At 40.8% G+C, this 20,891-nt stretch overlaps 1 protein-coding gene across 1 annotated transcript in view; it reads left to right on the forward strand.

The window, feature by feature from the left end:
- Positions 1 to 19,487, forward strand: part of LOC117478323 (POU domain, class 2, transcription factor 1) — a 56,314-nt gene extending 36,827 nt beyond the window's left edge. The window contains exons 2-16 of the mRNA XM_034125321.1: positions 6,266 to 6,331; positions 6,626 to 6,654; positions 7,282 to 7,338; positions 8,865 to 9,122; positions 10,047 to 10,295; positions 10,457 to 10,571; positions 10,750 to 10,841; positions 12,555 to 12,821; positions 12,910 to 13,051; positions 13,683 to 13,831; positions 14,788 to 14,985; positions 15,103 to 15,151; positions 15,710 to 15,854; positions 17,342 to 17,415; positions 19,108 to 19,487. Of these exons, the coding sequence (XP_033981212.1) occupies positions 6,266 to 6,331; positions 6,626 to 6,654; positions 7,282 to 7,338; positions 8,865 to 9,122; positions 10,047 to 10,295; positions 10,457 to 10,571; positions 10,750 to 10,841; positions 12,555 to 12,821; positions 12,910 to 13,051; positions 13,683 to 13,831; positions 14,788 to 14,985; positions 15,103 to 15,151; positions 15,710 to 15,854; positions 17,342 to 17,415; positions 19,108 to 19,487 (2,270 nt within the window). The remainder of the gene's footprint in view (positions 1 to 6,265; positions 6,332 to 6,625; positions 6,655 to 7,281; positions 7,339 to 8,864; positions 9,123 to 10,046; positions 10,296 to 10,456; positions 10,572 to 10,749; positions 10,842 to 12,554; positions 12,822 to 12,909; positions 13,052 to 13,682; positions 13,832 to 14,787; positions 14,986 to 15,102; positions 15,152 to 15,709; positions 15,855 to 17,341; positions 17,416 to 19,107) is intronic.
- The last annotated feature ends 1,404 nt before the right edge of the window (positions 19,488 to 20,891 follow it).

Consider the following 20,891-nt stretch of genomic DNA (forward strand, 5'->3'; position numbering starts at 1 on the left):
CACTTCCTGTTTGTTTGTCTTTTAACATGAGTATTTACCCAAATACGCTTACCTATAACCCAAAAATAATTGGTTTATATAAGAAAGTGAGTGCTTGGAACGAAAAACAAAACTCTCATTTATTTTTCAAAATAATAAGCAATATATATATATATACATTTTTATTGTTTTGGGCCTCCATTGCCTTGATTGTAGAAACAGAGCTGAAGGGGCAAAAGGTCCCAGGCCGGAAGCGAACCCGGGTCCTCTGATTGGTAACCAAGCTCTGTTCATGAGCCAACAGCTCTACCAATTGAGTTACATAGCGGCCCAGATAGGCCTATTTATGATACAGAACATGTTGGTTTATATTAGTCATTCGGATATAGAGCGGATCATTTGTCAGTATAGGTTAAAGGCATATATATAGCCAGGAGCTTAGAGGGAGAAAAAACTGGAATAAAAAACAAAATCCAAATTTATTTTCCAAAATATGAATAATATGATGCAATTTCACAAGTTCTGCTGTGTAATATGTACATGCATCAGAATCAGAATCAGAATACCTTGATTAGTCCCACAGAGGGGAAATGTACATTGTTACAGCAGAAAAAGAGCCACAGACAGCTTCATGTTACATGCATTAAAAAGCAAAAAAGAAATGTGCATCATTTGATATCAGCATTAGATCATCTCTTGTTTTGTAAAAGGCAACATCTGCTGTAAATAGTTGTGAGACCTTTGAAACACAGTATAGGATTTAGAATATGAAATCAAATGTACACAGTTGGACGACATCATTTGGAAGTATAATTCTTCTGCCACAGTCACAATCTTTCATATATATATGCAGCATGTTCTCCGCTCATTTAAAGCTGAATATATTCTCATTACTTGCAGCCAAATGTGTTCAGATACACAGCTCTGCTTTGTGTTCAGCTGGAGAGATGGTCATTAAAACGAGAACAAAACACACATTGTTCTTTTTCTCACATAGTATGTGGTCATGCATAATAGCCCACCTTTGCTGTGCATCAATCACCTTCTGTTATGAAAGTTAAAAGTTGACCTTTAAGTCACACATGTCATTCATCTTTTATAAACAACAACAGGAAAATGTTTTATTCACATGTTTCTTTCCTCGTTATGAGTCAGTTGGGTTTGAAGTTTGTTTTGCAGATCTTTAAATGTTATTTCAGCTTTGACTTGTTTACAATGGTCAAACCACCAATGTTAAAGTGTATTTAAATCATAACCATTAACCTGCACTCATTTTTGAACTTCTTATAATGGTTATTAATGTTCAACACCACACATTTCAAATATTTAGTTGCCTGTCCTTTTACTCTTAACTTTTTACTATCTAACACAAGTTTTTTGTATTCGTTTTTTATTACAATTTGTCATGCCAATATGACAAATATTCTCTGGATTAGCTTCTCAAATGTCGGAAGTTGCTGCATTTCTTTGACTTATATGACTTGAAATTAATATATTATGGTTTGGGATTCTCGACAAGACAAAACGAGCTAATTGGAGACATCTCAATGCGCTGGGAAGAATAAAAAAATATAATTTCTAAAATGTTATAAGCTGAACAAATTCAACAAAAATAAATATATTTATAATTTTGATAACTGATAAAAAGTTAAAAATAGCAGTTTCCCTTTCCTTTGTGACTATAAATACTTCTTTACCGCATATTTGACATAATTTCAGTTTGGTTTCTTCATGCAGTTTCACAGCTGTTTTCAAATATCTTCCCATTACAGCAGTTGCAGCTCCGCGTGTGTTTGTTTAGTGAATGTGACAGGGGACAGGTGGGAGAGGCTGTGTGTGTGTGTGTGTGTGTGTGTGTGTGTGTGTGTGTGTGTGTGTGTGTGTGTGTGTGTGTGTGTGTGTGTGTGTGTGTGTGTGTGTGTGTGTGTGTGTGTGTGTGTGTGTGTTGTGTTGTGTGTGTGTGTGTGTGTGTGTGTGTGTGTGTGTGTGTGTGTGTGTGTGTGTGTGTCACTGCGAGGCGCGAGCTGGACGAGACCATGTGCCTGACCTTTGACATCCACACGCCAAACAGCGGCACACCCCCCCCTGTCCCTCAAACACACACACAGAGTAACCCACGCGCCGTCTGTCACCGGCCCCTGACAGGCGTGACCAAGGCGGGGTGGGTGGGCAAAAAAAGAGGGGAGAAAGGGGGTGAGTTTAGGACCCCTCCAGCCATCCTATTCCCCCCCTCCACCCATTCCCCCTTTTCTAATTCCCTGACAGTGACCCTGCACCCCCCTCTTTTTTTCCCCTCTAACACACCAAACACACACACAGGCTGGCCATGTCAACCTCTGAAGACAGATACATCATCTGCCCTCTCCCCCTCTCCCCTTCCTCTCTCTATGCTATTAGTACTGATAGGATGAGCATGAACGGGGGGGGGGGGGGGCTGCATCCGAGCGGCTGCTGTCAAACGGCCCCGGGGTGGAGAAGTGTGTCAGGACGGTGGTCACTGTACCTCAGAGGGACATTTTTCACTAAAATCTAAATATAGAACATTTTCAAAATAAAAGACTTGTACATTTGTAGATTTAGTAGAGAAAAGTCTTTTTTTCTTTTGTTTAGTCCTGATGAAAGAAAAATATGACTTCATGCGTACTGGACATCTGGGACATTTGGGGGTTCAGTGTGTTTGATTTGTTAGCATATATGAGGTGGTGGGGGTTGAAAGGCCCCATGGCCAGAGGGGTTAGGGCAGTTGAGGCGTTATGGGCAGGGAGAGATGGAGGGGGGGGTGTTAAAATAATTTTATGGGATCCCTCTCTTCATATGCTGAAAGGATAAAGGAGCAGGGAATAATAATGTGTGCGTGCGTGCGTGCGTGCGTGTGTGTGTGTGTGTGTGTGTGTGTGTGTGTGTGTGTGTGTGTGTGCACATGTGTGTGTGTTGAAATGAAATGGATGCAACATTTTAGTAAATTGTATTTCTTAAGTCTGAATTTTGTTGATATTTAAAACGCCTTTAAAGGCATTGGGTTCATTAATATAAAAATATGGCCTGAATTGGTAGTAAATTGTCTTAAATCAATCATTCAAAAGTCTTAAAGATGCTAAGATGTGGGAGGAAGGACTTTATTTATAGTTATTTTATTATATATCTCTAAATAAATAAAAACTAGTTGTTTTTTTAAATAATTGACTGAATGTAGTTGCATTAAGCAAATCACAATAGCAGAGATAACAGAAGTCATATCTTGTTTTCTCTCAGAGTCTGCTAGCTAGTGAAGACATAAGATTTTTTATGATGCAATCGTCATTTTAGCAACATTTTCCCTAAACCAAAAATTATTGATGTTCTTTGGTTCATCTCGATTATTTCAAAGTCTTAGACCTACATTTCATTCTGAGTGGCATTGAAAACTACTTCAAAGTCTTAAGTCCGATTTGCCTGAATATGTATAAACCCAGCTGGGCTTGTACTGGTGATAGTAGTAATAATTCTAACAGGTGTAATTGTAGTAGTAGATGTATCAGCAATATATCAGTACCTGTAAAAGAAGCTCGAAGTAGAAGCAGCAGTAATAGATAGATCTTGTGTAGCAGTGCATCAATATTAGAAGTATTTTAACTAAACAATACAACAGACACTGGTTCATAAGAACTCTAAATCCAGTACCTCTGTCTGTGTAAAATACAGCTTATAGAGGAAAGTGAGTAACTGTATACGTTTAATACATTGCCTTGTATTTTCGTGGTGATTTGTTGCTAGTATGTATAACTTTAAAAAAAAAAAAAGGATGTAGCTGAAGGTAACAGAAAACCAATGAGTATCGAATAATGCAACTTTAAATGCATTTAATTTAGGTCAACTTAAAGTCTCTATTATTTGTCTCAGTACCTGTGACTGCAGCATATTACTCCCTCAAAGTGTGTTATTATGAATGACAGGTTACTTAAAGGATTCAAAAGACCGATTACTATGTAAGGTTCTCCCGGGTTCTCCGTACAACACATTCAGCATTTCGAGGAGGGTGCTGCCCCCATGTGGTGGTTTTGTGTAACTGCAACACTCCACTAACAGAGCTCAGTCAGTGCTGGGTTTCCTTTTCTTTACAATAATGCAGGGGGTTTCAATTATATACATTTGACATGTAAAAGTTTTACAAATGTTTACATTATGTTCTTTGATGGAGGCTTTTGACAAATAACACAAAACACTGACCAACAAACAATCTTATATCGTTTTATATACCAAATGTTTGCGAAATGACCACCTATGTTGAGATTTTTGCGCATGGATATAAAGAAAATATAAAGTTTGCATCTCTTTTCAGTGCACAAATATTTTTAGGAAATATTTATATTTCTCTTGTCTTTTTTACCTTTATTTCCACCTTATTTATATTTAATATTTCCCTTTTTTTCTTTGGATTTTAAATGCAACCATACATGGCTCCATCTCTTTGTCTTTCTTTCTCCTACACCTTTATCCCCCTCCATCCCTCCTTCCACTTCCTTGCATCACACCTTGAACTTGCCTGTGACCCTGATGATAAGATTACCACACACACACACACACACACACACACACACACACACACACACACACACACACACACACACACACACACACACACGCACTCACACCAGGCTTATATATCATTTGCAATAAGCCCTTTAATTTTTTTTTTTCAAGTGTTCATTCTTTCCGTGTGTGTGTGTCCTCTATATGGCTGTAATTATAGTGAGGAAGAACAGAGGAAGGATGGAGGATCTGAGCCGTGGTTTATCATAATAATAATAATAATAATAATACATTTTATTTTTATAGTGCTTTTCTAAACCCAAAGACGCTTTATCATGTGTACTTTGATTATTTTCACACATCTTGTCAAAAACGGAGAACCTGCCATCAGAACACATACACTAATTCACACAGAGCTCATATTTTGAGCTCTTTGTTATCGCGTGTTTTATCAAGATGACTGTATTTTGGTTGAACTGGCCGTTCCTCGCAAAAGATTAAAGCTGAAGCCGTAAAATGAGCTACAGAAATGAAGAGCATACTAGTCCTAAAGGACAGTTTTATCCAAGATGGCGGCGGCAGTAGTGCTGAGTAATGTCTGGTGCTCAGGTAAGCAGTTCCTCTGGTGCGTTCTTCCTCCACCAATTACTGCTACATCCCAGAAGTCTCCACTAACACAAGGAACAGCGTGGTAGTTAGCATGATGTCTGCCAAAGAAAAGCTGATTCTTAATCCCATGCTCACATCCCGGGTCAATAAAGTTTACATTTAAAGATCTACATTATGGGAAGGTACCATCACTTTTCTCTTAGCTACTTCCAGGTCGCATTTAATGAGTAAAAAAGAGAGTTCAAAAAATATTCCGTACCTTCGCAACTTGTATTTTTAGAAACTTAAAAAATATATATTTTGGCTTTATCTTAAAAGTGATGAATTTCTGATTTGATTTAGCCAATCTAAAAGGGTTTCATCGCCAGTACTGGAGTCAAATGTATCACAGGTCAAAAGTGAAATAATTTCCACTTCTTGTTGTGAATAATACAGTGACAGTGAATCAGCCCTCTTTTAAACAATAATTAGTTCTTAGAATTATTTGTTGCTTTTATACCAGAATTGTCTCCCTGTTCCTTTGACTTCCTGACAGCGTTAATCTCAGTTTGAATTGAAGTGAATGAGGCGTACTGTAGGACTGACCTCTCGTTCAGAGAGCAGAGGCTGTTTTATTCCTTTGTTTGTGAATCTGAATGGCGAAAGAGAGAAGAAGCAGCAGGTGAGTGCAAGGACAGGGTTAACACACAAAGAACATGTGAACAGGGATCTCTTATTCTGCAGAGAAGATGTGTAAAGTGTGTGTTTTTCTACACTGGATGTTTATTGATTTTCTTTTTACACCTATTTATACATTTGGCCAAAATGTTAAAACTCAAACATCAGTAGATTTTTAGGCTGAAACTAGAAAAATCCCACCATTTAAATGTGTATAAACAACAAACAGTGTATCCACAAATGCCTTGGAATATTTATATGCAAATTATGATTTGCATATAAAGGGAAAAAAAAAAGGGTGTGTGTCTTTCTGTCTTCGCTTGCAGTTTGTGACATACAGTATGGTGATCAAATGTTGCAGACATGTCGCAGATAATATTATTTTCTCCCCCGTCGGCCAAGAATTTGAAGCAACAAGGTTTGCTTTTCTTACCACGTACTGTAGCTTCGCCTTATGTACCTCTCTGTATTCACAGTGACCCTAACTGATGTGTGTGTGTGTTTCTTACAGATATCAGGATGTCTAAAGCAGCAGAGGAGGAGAAGCCTGGGGCTGAGTATCCAGGGGACAGTTCAGGTAACACACACCAAACCATATACATGATCCATGACATGAGTAACAGTGACACTTTACTTACACATATGCAATCATGAGACAAATGTGAAATCATTTGTGTCGAAAAGCAGTTTCCTTTCATGTTTTCTAGTTAATATTACACCCTTATACAACATACTGAACATACACACAAACACACACACACACACACACACACGCACACACACACACACACACACACACACACACACACACACACACACACACACACACACACACACACACTGACTAATAAGCGCCTCTTCTGTGTTTCAGACTCTGACAGGAACAGCCCTGATGACCAGGTTGGTTTTAATTTTATTCTTATCCTTAAATATTAGAAGAAATATTACTTTTAATTTAAAAAAAAGTATGTATAGTCATTAAAAGAGTCATTAGGAGAAAAAACTGTGGCATTGTGTAAAATGTGTTTTTTGTCTCTAAATCAGATGAAGTCTATCACATTGACTATTTAACACATTCAATTGCAATTCTTAGATGCCTAGTTTCAGGATAAATGAAATAAAAATAAAAAATCTTAAGAAATCTACCAAATTATTGATTATTTGGACTGTAAGTATCACAATAAAGTGAATTTATAGATAAATGAATTCATCACAGCAACAATATCTGTATCAAATGATCACAATCCCATTATATTTGCTTATCTGTTCATTATAAATACACTCTGTTCTCAAATCATACATGATTTAACAATAACATTGAAATTAACCAAGTAATGAGCAATAACTCTTAAGCTTACTTTCTGACATTGAGCTTATTACCGTTTTTGTTGTTTTTTTAAAACAAGATTGACTCACAGAATGATTGGGAACTCCTTCCATGTGGCTCAACAGTTTGTTTTTTTAAGTTTCATAGAAAGATCTACTTTGAAATGTGCATGGTTTCATTTGTATTATGTGTTGCTGCAGGTTCAGCCGATGAAAACAAGCCCCTGCAGCATCTCCCCCACACCGGCTGGCAGCAAGGTGAGCCACATCCGACATGCAGTGTGTGTGTGTGTGTGTGTGTGTGTGTGTGTGTGTGTGTGTGTGTGTGTTGTGTGTGTGTGTGTGTGTGTGTGTGTGTGTGTGTGTGTGTGTGTGTGTGTGTGTGTGTGTGTGTGTGTGTGTGTGTGTGTGTGTGAGTGTGTGTGTGTGTGTTCATGCATATGTGTGCAAAAATTGCTATCTGCAGCTTCAAAGCCACAATCCTTATTAATCAATCCTTTATGTTTTCATATAGAAACCATAAAATGAGTCATTATTTGAACATCCATTTACCATTTAAAAGAAATGGTCTGAACAAAGTCAATTTAAGATATCAGCTTATGGTTCTTCTCCTTTAATTATTTTAATTGGATTTATTCTTGCTATTATATTTGACTTGATTGATATTTTAGTAAAAACCTAGGTGCGTGTTCCGACAGTTCCTATATTGTAGGATTGTATGTGGACGTGTGGGAGGGGGCGGCATAATTATGGTGTGTTTAACAGCTTTTTAGCGTATAGAGTAGACGGCACTGAATATGCAGAATCATGCAAGGTGTGTCCCCGCCCACCTTCACTGATATTCAGAGAGCCCTGAGAGAAAAGGCAGAAAGAAGGAAGGATGTGAGTGAGGCAGCAGTGAGAGATAGACGTAGAGATGCAGCACAGTGATGGATGGGTATGACAGCAAGAGGTCAAAGGTCAGCAGCTTTTCAAAATGTTTCCTACATCATGAAAACGAGGAGGATTGACTCGAGCTTCTGGACAGCCAACCAGCACACACTTTATTCATGCAACAAGGAGGAAACTCAAGATTAGTAGTCAAACTTAGTAGATAATCATGAGGCGTCTTTGACTTTTTTTTTTGTTCATCTGCACAATCGGGTTTGTCTTTGAATGCTTCTACAATCTGAGGAACCTGTTACCTGGCTTCAAAAGCGTTTGTGAGAGCGGGTCCATAACTGGTTTGTTGCCTAAACTGTACGAGACTTAATTATGCAGCTGCTGAAAAACAAGTTTCTGTTGAATGCTCGTTGATGTTGCATCAACCCCTCTCCGGGTTTCAGACTTCAAATGCATGCATCATACTAAGACATTGAAATGAAGTCAGAAGTGGTGTGTTTGCATATTTACAAATGTACTTAAGTGTGTGCACCTGTCGATTGACTTTTCCTCACAGTTATGTAAAATGCAGACATTTAAGCGACAACATCTTTTAGGATTAGTGCTTCTTGTCTACATGCTCCTCTTATATATGAGATGAATCCTTATAGTCACAGACCCACAGGAGTTCTAAGAGGATTTGTGAATCTTATATGGACTGTAAACATTGGCAAAACTTGGGCATATCAATTTGAATGTTTGACATTTTCTTGCGCATTTAACCCCAGTTTGATTGTGTGAAAATGCAGTATTATTACAGTTTAAATGTGAGGCCGTGTGTTGCTTTGGTAACAATCTGTTGATAAATGCAGTCAAAAAAAGGAAGGATACTCACAGAATCGTGCCTTTTTCATTGACTTTAGGGAAAGAGCGAGGAGAGCTCTGAGATCGTCCGTAGCACCATTCCTGCTCTAACACCTTCCCAACAGCAGCAGCAGCAGCAGCAGCAGCAGCAACAACAACAACAACAACAACAACAACAACAACAACAACAACAACAGCAGCAACAACAACTACAACAACTACAACAACAGCAACAACAGCAACAACAACTACAACAACAACAACAGCAACAGCACCACCACACACAGCTGATGCTGGCTGGTAGTCAGCTAGCAGGGGTAAGTCAACAAAGACCAGTGGTAGAATGTAATAAAAAAGTCTAAATTAAATGTTAAAGTACTTGTACTGAGTATGTTTGATTGATGCCATTTTATACTTCTACTCAACAATATATTGTACTATGACAATATTAGTTATTTGTAAAAACAAATTTAAAACAAAAGTTGCACGCATTGTTCTGTCTTGATGACTAACTGGCCTCCTACCTATGGACCTCCCCTTAAGGATTTGTTTTACTACTACAAAATGTCCACAAAATATTGCATTTGTGGTCATTTCAGTGAGTTTGTATCTCAGCACCTTACCATTGCACTCACCAGAGGCCTGTACTACGAAGCCGGTTCAACCTAACCTGGATATGTTTGAGTTAGCCGGTTGGCCTAATCCAAAGCCCGCTAAAAAGAGAACCAGCGTCGTAGGACCGGAAACCCCAAGTTTTCCCTGAAGTTAGCCCGCTAAGCGAAAATCCGGCTTCGTAGTACAGGCCTCTGGTAAATAAAGCAAACTTAAGGGTTAACAGCTGCAAACATGCTCCTGTGTGAACTTCACTTAAACATTTCTCACTGTTAGTCAGAATAATTAAGTGTAACTACATAATTGCCTGAAGCAGAAGAAGTTACAGTGTTTTCTTTAGGGTGAAATACCTTGAGTTAAGTGGACGGCTTTTCTTGCTTGTCTTGCTCTGGCAGTCTTTAGCGTTTGAAACAGATTCGCCTATACCTTTACTCCTGGAATGCTGGGCTGACATCGCTCTTTGTTCTCTCTTCTGACTTTCTTTTTATGTCTCCACTTTTTCTCTTTCCTATACATTCTCTTGTCCTTTTGCTGTCATTCTTTGACTCTGTCCTTCATCTTTATGTCTCTCGCCTCATTGCCATTGCCACCCTCCTCCTCCTCCTCCTCCTGCTGCCCCCCCCCCGCAGCTTGCCGCTCTCCTCCCGGCCCAGCAGCAGCTTCTCCTCCAGCAGGCTCAGGCTCAGCTCCTGGCCGCCGCCGTGCAGCAGTCCCACGCCGCTCACGCTGCCCACGCCGCCGCGCAGCAACAAGCCAACCAGCACCACCAGCAGAGCTTATCACAATCCCAGCAGCAGCAAATCAAGCAGGAACAAACGGTCCAAGTCCCGCCTCCACAGCAGATGGCTCTGACGCAGCCAATCCAGCTCACTGCCCAGGTACGATCTGCCAACAGTATATTCCCTGATTGAAACACAAGGGTTAAGCATGTTACTGGCAATTCACATCTTCAAATGTGTTGCCATCAAAATACTTTTCATTGTTCTTTAAAGCTAGTTAATTTAGCTTTTTAATAAAACCCCTCTGTGTGCTGTTGCAGGACATCCAGCAGCTGTTGCAGCTCCAGCAGCTGGTTCTGATGCCCGGTCATCATCTCCAGGGTCCCGCTCAGTTCCTCCTGTCTCAGCCCACGCAGGCACAGCAGCAGCAGCATGGTGAGGCCATCTTAAGAAACTCAAAACCATCTCTCAATATGTTTGTCTTTCACCAAATGTTAAGCATATATCGTTATAGAACCATTAACTCTTACCTGATTGCTTTGCCTGTAGTTTGTTTAATAATTAGATGTAATGTTTGATTTGGTTTGTTAATTGGTCGTGCTTGCTTTCACAGCTTTACTCTCGACACCAAATCTGATCCAGCTACCTCAGCAAAGCCAAGGAGGACTACTGACAAGTCCACCTCGCCTGGGACTCCAAGCACAGGTAGGGAACATCTCCCTTTGTTAGAGTGGGAGGGGAGAGATAGACAGAGAAGAAAGATCCAGATCCAAAGTACTGATCATAACTATCCGACAAGTTATTTTAATGCAAATCAAAAGCAAAATCTCTGCAAAACACACTTGATTTTTGTTGTTGTCCTTCAGGAGACATAAGTCATTTTATAATTCCAATAAAAAGGTGATACCTGCTGCAACAATCTGTTTGCTACTGCCAAAGAAAGGTGGCTGCTTTATTCAAAATGTATTCCATGGCAGGTCATTTTCATAATAGACGCAGAATCTTGATATATTCACACGGCTCACCTCGTGTCCTCAGCCTGTATCTTCTTTAACATAATGCATGAATGCATCCTCACATGTCCGAGCGGCCGTTATAGATTTTTTCATTATGCGTTGATGAAGTCATGTCAAACAGAAGGCATGTGTTCCCCTATTGTTCGTGTATGTTATGCACAGAGACGATGAATGTAAATGACACGTGCAGCAGCAGGTTCCATGCATGATGTCTGCTCAATTAGTTGTCGCTCCCAAAGAGCGCAGGGTCACATTCCTGCTTCCATGTGCACTCTTCTTCATCTCAGCCAACCTGAGGTTAAACTCTATCTCCAAATATCACATTCATGGCTTTTTTGACTATTAAGAACATGTAGGCAGGTTTCTTTGTGCATGATTCCTGTCAAATCTGTCAAATGTATCAATGCATCCAGGGAAACATTATTGTTGTTGTTTTTTGTGCATGTTTCCCAGCTGATAACCTCATATGTATTCACTGGGCAGTTTATTTGGGTTCATGAAAAGAGAGAATGCTTTTTGATGCCTTGACTGCATAGTAATGTAATAATTACTATAATAACACAAATTATAATAGAAGAAAATGAATGAGAAAAAATAGACCTGTAACTAGGTCAACAAGAGCTGCAACAAGAGGAGACTGCGTTGTTCCATTAAGGAAGAGTTCATTCAGCCAATCTTCTTTTTCTTTTAAAGCTGCACAACAGTGGAACTCAATCCCAGTAACGATTAGAGAACAAAACACCTGCAGTTTTGAAATATTTAAATCTAACTTAAAAACATGGTTAGTGGAAAATCAGCTCTGTCAACACTGACACAATCTGCACTTTACAACGCTCTGTTTGTGTACATGTGCCTTGACCTGTTGCTATCTGTCTGCTTTGTGAATATGTATTTTTGTTTTGTTTTTATGTTTTTATGTTTATATATGCTTTTATCCTAATATTAGCATCTATGTTGAATGTTGTTTTACTGATTGTATTTACCTGTCATTTGAAGTTAATTTATTTTTAGGATGACTTTCAACATCTGTCCAGGGACTACAGATGAAAAATAGCCTGTTGTGCACTGTCCCTGTCAAATAAATAATAAATAAAAATAAAAATAAATAAATAGAAGAAGAAAAAATAAATAATAACAATAATAATAAAAGAAGAAGAAAAAGACAAAGAAAAAATTCATTAATAATATAAATTAATTATTAATATAGCAATTTAAAAAAGACACAATTACAAAGTTCTTTCACATAAAAAAAGAAAAACATATATAATATGAAACAAGATTAAATAATTGCAACAACACCATCAGTTAAGAAAAAGCTATAGGATAAAAGTTGATACAACTATCACTTGCATGTTTATGTTTGTGATTGTTTATTTACCTCTCCCCCTTCCTCACATTCCAGAGGGAGAAGAGCAGCGATGTGCTCGGTGGGAGCAGCGGTGGCTCTATCGTTGCCACCAGCACCGGCGGAGTTGTGACATCTGTTGGAATCCCTTCAGCCTCCAGCAGCTCCATGGCCTCCTCATTGACGCCTGGCTTAACTTCTGGAAGTCACGGGGGTCACGGGGGTCATGGGGGTCACTTGGGCGAAGAACCCAGCGATCTGGAGGAGCTGGAGCAGTTTGCCCGCACCTTCAAACAACGACGTATCAAGCTGGGATTCACCCAGGTAAAGAAACAGGGAGAAGAGGATGGTGGGCCAAGTGTGTGTCTGTGTGTGTGAGTCGCAGCTGACATTGTTTATCTGTTTCCATCAGGGAGACGTCGGTGTTGCTATGGGCAAACTGTACGGAAACGACTTCAGCCAGACCACCATCTCCCGATTCGAAGCCCTCAATCTGAGCTTTAAGAACATGTGCAAACTGAAACCGCTGCTCGAGAAGTGGCTGAATGATGCAGGTAAACATCCAGGTCCGTCATCGTGACAGTCAAGGACGCAGAGTTTGATCCCTGCAATCAGTCGTTTTAGTTTGTTTTGTTTGTGATACATTTATGTAGAATTGAATGTATTTAGTTGACAGAGAGTACTCAGCAATGCTGTATTTCAGCAGTTATATAAGTCTATACGTTTTATTGGGGGTTTTTTGTTGTCACTATATGAGTCATGTGCGAAAAACTGTATAGTTATTCATCTTAACGAACCTACCTCGTGTAGTTTGTTATTGGTCTTTGTGCATGTGAATGGTCTGTAAAGGCTAACATCCTAAATGTTCCATCCAGAGGGGGTTTTTCTCTCACACACTCCCCCCCTGCCTGAACCGCCTCCATTGGACTCCATAATGGCATCACTATGTCACACTAGCGCACCAACACATTGTACGTGATTGAGACTCTTCTAAGCAGTTGAACTGATACAACAGAGCCGTCCAGCTAACCAATCAGAACAGACTGGGCTCTGGTATCAGACAGAGGGTGAAAAGAGGTGCTGCATTTAAAACAAGTCCTTCTTGTCCTCCCTATGCGCTTTTTCCGTGCATGTCTTAACTATTTCTCTCCTCCCTGTATCCCTATGTGTATCCCTCTCCAACAGAAATCATGGCGGTGGACAGCATGCTGCCGAGCCCCTCCTCTCTCTCCTCCCCCATGCTGGGCATCGAGGGTCTGTCAGGCCGTCGCAGGAAGAAACGCACTAGCATCGAGACCAACGTGCGAGTGGCCTTAGAGCGCAACTTCTGCATGGTAGGAGACTGACTTATTAAGTATGAAGAAAACTCTATCTCGAAGTCTTCACAGGGAGGCACCGCAGATATGACCACCAAATGAAATCCTGGCATTTGTAGAGAAAGAAATCTCAATGCATATTGAATTTCTAAAAGGAATGGTGTTTATTGGAGTTCTCACCTGTACACAATTATGCCAGTCGTAGATTTAAGAACGGAGTCTCATTGTATGTAGCAAAGTACTAAGTAAAAGTGCATTTAGACGTTTGAAATAAAAACCTTTAAAAAAAACAATGATTTTTGTCATTTTGACACAAGAACATTATTAAAGATTAATCCTAAAAATAAAGATAACATTTAATGGACTGTTATCGGTTGTTATCAGTACCATCTGCTCTTTCCTGCACTTTGTGAAACCGTCCGAGTTTTAAACACATGTTTAGCGTTGTGAATTTAAAAAAAAGGACCTACTCGGTTAGGTTTAAGATAAGAACATGGTTTGTTACATACATAAGTAAGTAAATAACAAGTGTACTTACCTGGGGTGATATAAGTCAATATGTTGATTTATGGGGGGGTTTCACACGGGACATGAACAGTTGTCTCCTGGGAGAAATCCATGTGTTTATTGACCTATCTATCCACCCCCACCTCTTCCCTATGTGGACTTTTGAGCTCTTTATTTCACGCCACCTGACATCCTTTTCTGATCCTCTCAGAATGACTACAGCCACTATACTGATCCAGCCTACCATGAACACATATTACGCCCTACTAAAGCTAGGAGGTCCAGTGGGGCCACAGGACTTTATATCTAAGCTACCTATGACAACTAATGACGGCCATTAAATCAGAAGATAAGATGAGCCAGGTTGTCATAATAGACCCCGAGTTTTTGCATATACAGTAAGGGTTAGGTAGGTTTGGTTTCATTATCTTCTATTCTGTAAATGTGTTCAATGTTTTCCTCCCCAGAACAATAAGCCTAACTCGGAGGAGATCTTGCTCATGGCGGACCAGCTCAACATGGAGAAGGAAGTGATTCGTGTTTGGTTCTGCAACCGCAGGCAGAAAGAGAAGCGCATCAACCCCTCCAGCAGCACCACCCCTCCCCTGCCCTGCCAGACCTCGCCTGTTGTGTCACACAGAGCCCCCTGCTACAGCCCGCACATGGTACAGCCCACCATACATCCGCTAACTCTTTCTTTAATATTACACATCCTTATATTTGCTTCACACATGGATGGTATTTTTTCCTGACTTCTCTTTCTCTCTCTTCCTCTCCTCCAGATCTCGAGTCATGGTCTGTCCCAGGTCACCACCTGTCTCAGCACAACAGGTGAGCAGTAATTACTGTTTGTGTCTGTGTAGAGTCTCCTCAATTACATATTAAAGGTCTGCGCGGCGCTTCCCAATTGTGTTTTTGGAACCCTGAGGTCGGTCACGGGAAGATTAAACTGGTCCTGGCGTTATTTGGAAGAAGTTGATGAAACACCGAAGAATCATCACTTTAAAAAATCCTTTCAGCGAGAGGAAATGGAAAACAATGATGTTTTTGTTGACAACAACATGGACGTTCTGGTCCCATCTTGAGTTGTTTTCCTCCCTGAGTCATGATTTATAGAGCTGGGCTTACAGTGTGAGTGATCCCAGGCTTCACTGATATGACAGATGGCCTGGCAGGTAACAAACACAGTAGGAAATGTATTGGTCCGTTGAGCCACGGATAATACCATCCAAACTTCTCTCTCCAGTCTGCAGCTGAACGGAGTTAAATAAGACGCTGAAGAAGCTGTTGATGAAGATCTGTGTCACACAAGTGTTTATTTAGAAATAGCGCTGTAACTCATTCGCACTGCATGGCACCAACATCCCTCTTCTTCTTCTCTCCCCTCAGCCTCCAGCCCTTCGGCCTCCTGTCCCATGACTCCCGTCAGCTCGGCCGCAGCAGGCTCCACCTCTTCTTCTGTGACCTCCCCCCCTCATAGCACAGCTAGCCCCGCCCCTCCCAGCTTTGCCGGGGCCCTTGGGTTCAACACCGGGTGAGTGTTTATCTTGTGGTTATCGTTTAAAATGTAACATCGTTTAAGAAAATATTTTATCCAAAATTCAGAGAAATATGCATTTTCATGTCAGGACTAACAAAATTGATGGATGAAAGTAGAAACAAAAAGTAGATCAACATAAAATGTGTCCTTAAAGCAAATGCGAAATTATCAAACATGTCACAAACTAATAAATAATTTGGGTTTTTTAATTAGTATTATTGTAAAATTATTATTTTGGTGTTGCTGCCCCAACTTTGACACTTTATAAACACATATTTTGTCAAATCAATTAATTATTCAAATATAATATGAAGTTACAGCCCTAGATAAAAGAGAGAAACTTGTTTCATTTAAAATATATGGACTAATTCCTTTTTAAATATTTGTTGTTTAACTTGATCAACAAATGTTAATATTTTAGATGTCTTTCTACACATTATGGAGTGTTTGACACCACCGGCAATAACAAACATGTTGAACTTCACCTGAGACATGCTAAGCTGCATGTCGCAGAGAAATCTGAGGTGTTCTGCTGTTAAAGGTCAGACTGCTACAGCACCAGTTTGACTGCAAATCTGCATGATCACACACAAAGTGATATATGTACGGCATATACAGCAGGTAAGGCATTCAGAAACATGTGAGGAGCTGCTAGGGCCTCCATTACACTGTCAAAATGGCTGTGTCACAATTTAACCAGGATCTTGTGGCTTTTTGCTACTTTGGTCATATGCCATCTTCTGAGAGCCAAGGGTGACAGGAAGTTCAAGTTCCAGTTTATTTAAAATTGACTGGTGGAATAAGTTATTGCATATCAAATTCATTATATGGATTTGCTAAAATTGCCTTAGTGTGGTACATTTAAAAACAATGGTTGTGACATTCCTACATCAATTACAAGGCAAGAGTTTAAAACGTTTGCATAACTGATGAGTACATTGGAAGAACATCACTTAAAGAAGCCCTATTTCCCTTTCCTGTAGTGAGTTATATGGGTTTTTGTGAATGTAAATGGTCCGCAGAGGCTAAAATCTCCATGTTCCTTCCAGAGGGAGTTTCTCTCCCACACACTCCCTCGCCCTGTCTGAAATACATTGGATTACTTTGTTTACTTCTGCAACATAGTGACAGCACTATGTAACACTCGTGTTTCTATTGGCTAGCGCTCCAACACATTTTACGTGATAGGCTAAGGGGTGAGACATCTCTAAGCGGTTGACCAATCAACAGAGGCGGCCAGCTAACCAGAGCAGACTTGGCTCTGGTTTCAGACAGAGGGTGAAAAGAGGTGCTGCAACACAGGCAGTATGATACAAAATAAAGAGCTTTTTGAGCATTAAAGCATGGAGACATGTCCCAGTAGAGACACAAAACAAAAATATGAACCTGAAAAATGGGCATAATAGAGCCCCTTTAACCTGTCAAATGCTTTTCTAAGTGTGAATTTCCCTATGTGAACTTGCGGTCGATCCACGTTTCAGGAACACAATGATGGGACTAAGCACAGGGATGACCCAGGCCCTCATTGGCAGCAATTCCCTGGCTACCATGCAAGGTGTGTGTGCATGTAAGTGTGTCGGTGCATGCAGCCCGTCCCCTCCAGCCTAGCGAGTCTTCATGAGTCTCCATTTTCTAAAGACCACTTCCCATTTCACCCTTCATCCATTCTGTCCAAAATGAATTTCCTTGTAGCCTCACAGGACAGTAGCCGACAGCTAACGCGGCTCAGTCCTCCTCCTCCTCCTCCTCCTCCTCCTCCTCAGCACAAACTTTGTGAATTGCTCAGTATGATGAAAGATTCAATTTGATTCTCATACAATAGCCTGCTATTATCACAGAGTGACAAGAGCCCCTTATGGCAAAGCTTAGGAGGCCAAGTCAGCTTACAGTAAACAGTTGAACAGGCACAATCCCCTCCCTCTCAATATCCAGGCCTGGTGGCTAAATAGCCAGTTTCCACTCAGAAATCTCCTTTTTGAAATCAATTAAGCATCACAAATAAGGTTTGTTGAGCTCCGCTTTCAATCCTTCCTGTGATCCATCTGCCTATAGCGCCGATTCAGAGCTTCTCGCTGTGTTCGCCGCCATTCAGAGGCGGCCCCCTCCAGGCCATGTGTTGATGAGAAGGATACAGTCTGTTATGGAAACTGCAGCTCTGGCTCTCACACAGCTATAGGCTGAGGGAGGGGGGAGAAAGAGAAGCCTTGATGAAAAGAGGGGGTTGAAATGTAGTGTTGACGTGAAAAGGATTTGCGGTTTGAACCCCTCAGGGGCCACATACACGCTATGAATGTTTACACTCATGGTGCTGCAATGGATTGTAGTGTTGACGTTTACACTGGAATTCAAAAGTTGGCATGTATCACTCACTGATATACAGTTTATTCTGCAGAGAGATAACATATTATTTTCAGTTATGGGGTCTCATTGCAATATAGTATAATGATGCCTGGAACATTTAAATATAATATCTAAAGTAAACCAACAGTGCACCTCCTACAGTTGATTTCATCTTTTTAAAACCTGTCCTGTGCATATAGTCAAAAGTACATTCTCACTCTTTAATAAGCATTCAACTCAGTTCTCATCATTCCTTTCACCATGTGTAGTGAATAGCTATCTCCATCTTCATCCTGTCTGTCACTAACACTCAGTGTCGTTGCATTATATGGTTGAGTATTTATTCATCCCCTGAAAATGTCAGTAGAAATATGTTCATCTCAGACTTACCATAACATGTAGAATTGAAAATATGTTAGGTTTAATGTCCCTTCATTCACAGAATACATTGCTGTTTTGAAAGGAACTATGGAAATGATTCTGGTGTTTGTTTGAAAATAGTTTCATTGTGAATTGGGTGAACCGACAGGACGACTAATAACAATATTTTGTATTCTATGAAGGAGACGATGTATTGGAAACTCTTTCCTAGTTTCTGTGTTTGTAGTCATTGTGCAGTTTCCCCCTGTTACTGATGCGTCTACTTCCTCTCTTCAAATCTTCACTCCTTTTTGTCCTCTTCTTCAATTCTCCCTTTGGTCATCTTCCTCTTCACCTCTCCTTCTTTCCACGGCCTTTCTGACTTCTCTTTATCATGTGTTGCCTTGTTTGTCTTTTTCTGTTTCTGTTTCTATCGCTCTGCTCTCTTTCTATCTTTTTGTCTTTCATCTTTCTCCTCCTCTCTTGTATCTCTCGTTCCATCTTCCTGCTCTTCCTCCCTCCCTGTCCTCGCTCTTCTTCCTCACAGCCCTAGTGTCGAGCAGTGGTCAGCTGCCCATCACCAGTCTGGATGGGGGGGCAGCCCACATGCTCCTGGGTGGGCCTGGGGGTACGGGCATCCCTCCATCCTTTCGCTCCTCACTCTTCCTCAATCATCCAGCCCTCCTCCCCATGGTGACGGGCTCCATGGCGACAGCCTCCACGACTGCCATGTCCCTGGCCAGCAGCAGCAGCGGGGGTGGTGGCCCGAGACTCCCCTTCCCCCAGTCCCCCCCCCCAGGCACCAGCAGCCTCATGAGCCCCACCACGTGCCACGAGGAGTCCGCTTCTCCGTGTTCAAGTCCCGCCTCTTTCTGTTCCTTCAGCGAAGCCTCACCTCCGCCCCTGGGAGGGGCCATGGCCGAGTGATCTCTGACTGACAGCCAAAGCATCCTATCAGAGGAGGACGAGGAGGAGGAAGAGTTTAAGGAGCTTTAAGAAATCTAAATTTACAACCTCGCCTTTCAACCAAAGCCATCTCTCTGTCTGATCCATCTCCGCTTTCGTCTCTCTCTTTCTCCCCGCTGAAGTCTTCTGAAGCCAAAAATATACACGGACGGATGATGGGAGGAAGCAAAGAGAGAGGGATGATGGAGGGGTTAGAGAGACCTGCAGAACAGAGGGGGGGGATTTGAAACCAAATAATGATCTACAGCTGGAGAGGCGGCACTGAGGAGTGTTTTTGCTCGGCATCGGGGAAACGGAACAGCATGCTTTTTATCGGCTGGAGAAAAAATTAAACTCGATGAGGGCAGGGATGAGAAGCGAAACTGTGTGTGAGAAATGGGAGGCAAAGAGAAAAGACTTGTTTAACAAGCTCGGAAAGGTCATGTGGTTGCAACCAAATTTAAAAAGAAAATGATGCTAGAGGGAAACACACTTACTTACAAAGATGAACAACCAAAATCTCCAAATACCAAAAACTGTAAACCAAAAATGACAAAAACCTACAAACGGAGAGAAAAGCTTTAGTTCAGAAAGACTTTCTGATCTGTCCAGGTTCAGTTCATACTCCATACAAACATTTCCCATTTCACTCAGGATTCCTTTATCCATTTCTTTTCTATTATGTTTTTATTTATCACTTTTTGAATGCTATTTCTTGCCAAATATGTGTGTTAAATGTTTTACAGCTGATCCCAGATGCAGGATGTCTGACTACCTCTTTACAGCTTTCCAGTGATGAACACAGCTTACATCAGAGTGTTTGTTTTAACCAGCCTGTCGTGACAGACGGGTGGGGTTTACTATGTAGCAAAACCCACCCTTCTGGTACGTGAATAGGATAAAACAGACATGCGTTTACGTTAAAAATCCCATTTGACTGAGTTAAAAATGACTTTTTTTGGTTGTTGAGCTGTTTAAAAGATTCAGATTATTTAGAGGGATTATTTAAAACCTATTTTTCTTTTTAATCACCATTATCATCATCACCAATGGTCTCATTAATATTGTTCTTGTTCAAACCGAGGTATACACACTGCACAGTGCTCATACTGCCTTCAAAGATGATACCACCGGCAGATGTAGACAGTCTTGGGATTTTATTCAGCATTATTTGTCGTCTTTTATTTATTATCACCCCATACCATCGCCATGTCATCTTCCAGACTGCTCATCTACCACCAGACAGTCACTCTTGGATACCAAAGCATCGCCTCTGGCAGCGTAGTCTCTTGATTCGCCCGGGAGACGAGTGTCCAGACAAAACCTCAGCCTTGTCAAAGGGAAAACACACACACACACACACACACTACAAGCATAAGAAGGAGT

Source organism: Trematomus bernacchii, unplaced genomic scaffold (assembly GCF_902827165.1).
Source record: "Trematomus bernacchii unplaced genomic scaffold, fTreBer1.1, whole genome shotgun sequence".
Lineage (NCBI taxonomy): Eukaryota > Metazoa > Chordata > Actinopteri > Perciformes > Nototheniidae > Trematomus > Trematomus bernacchii.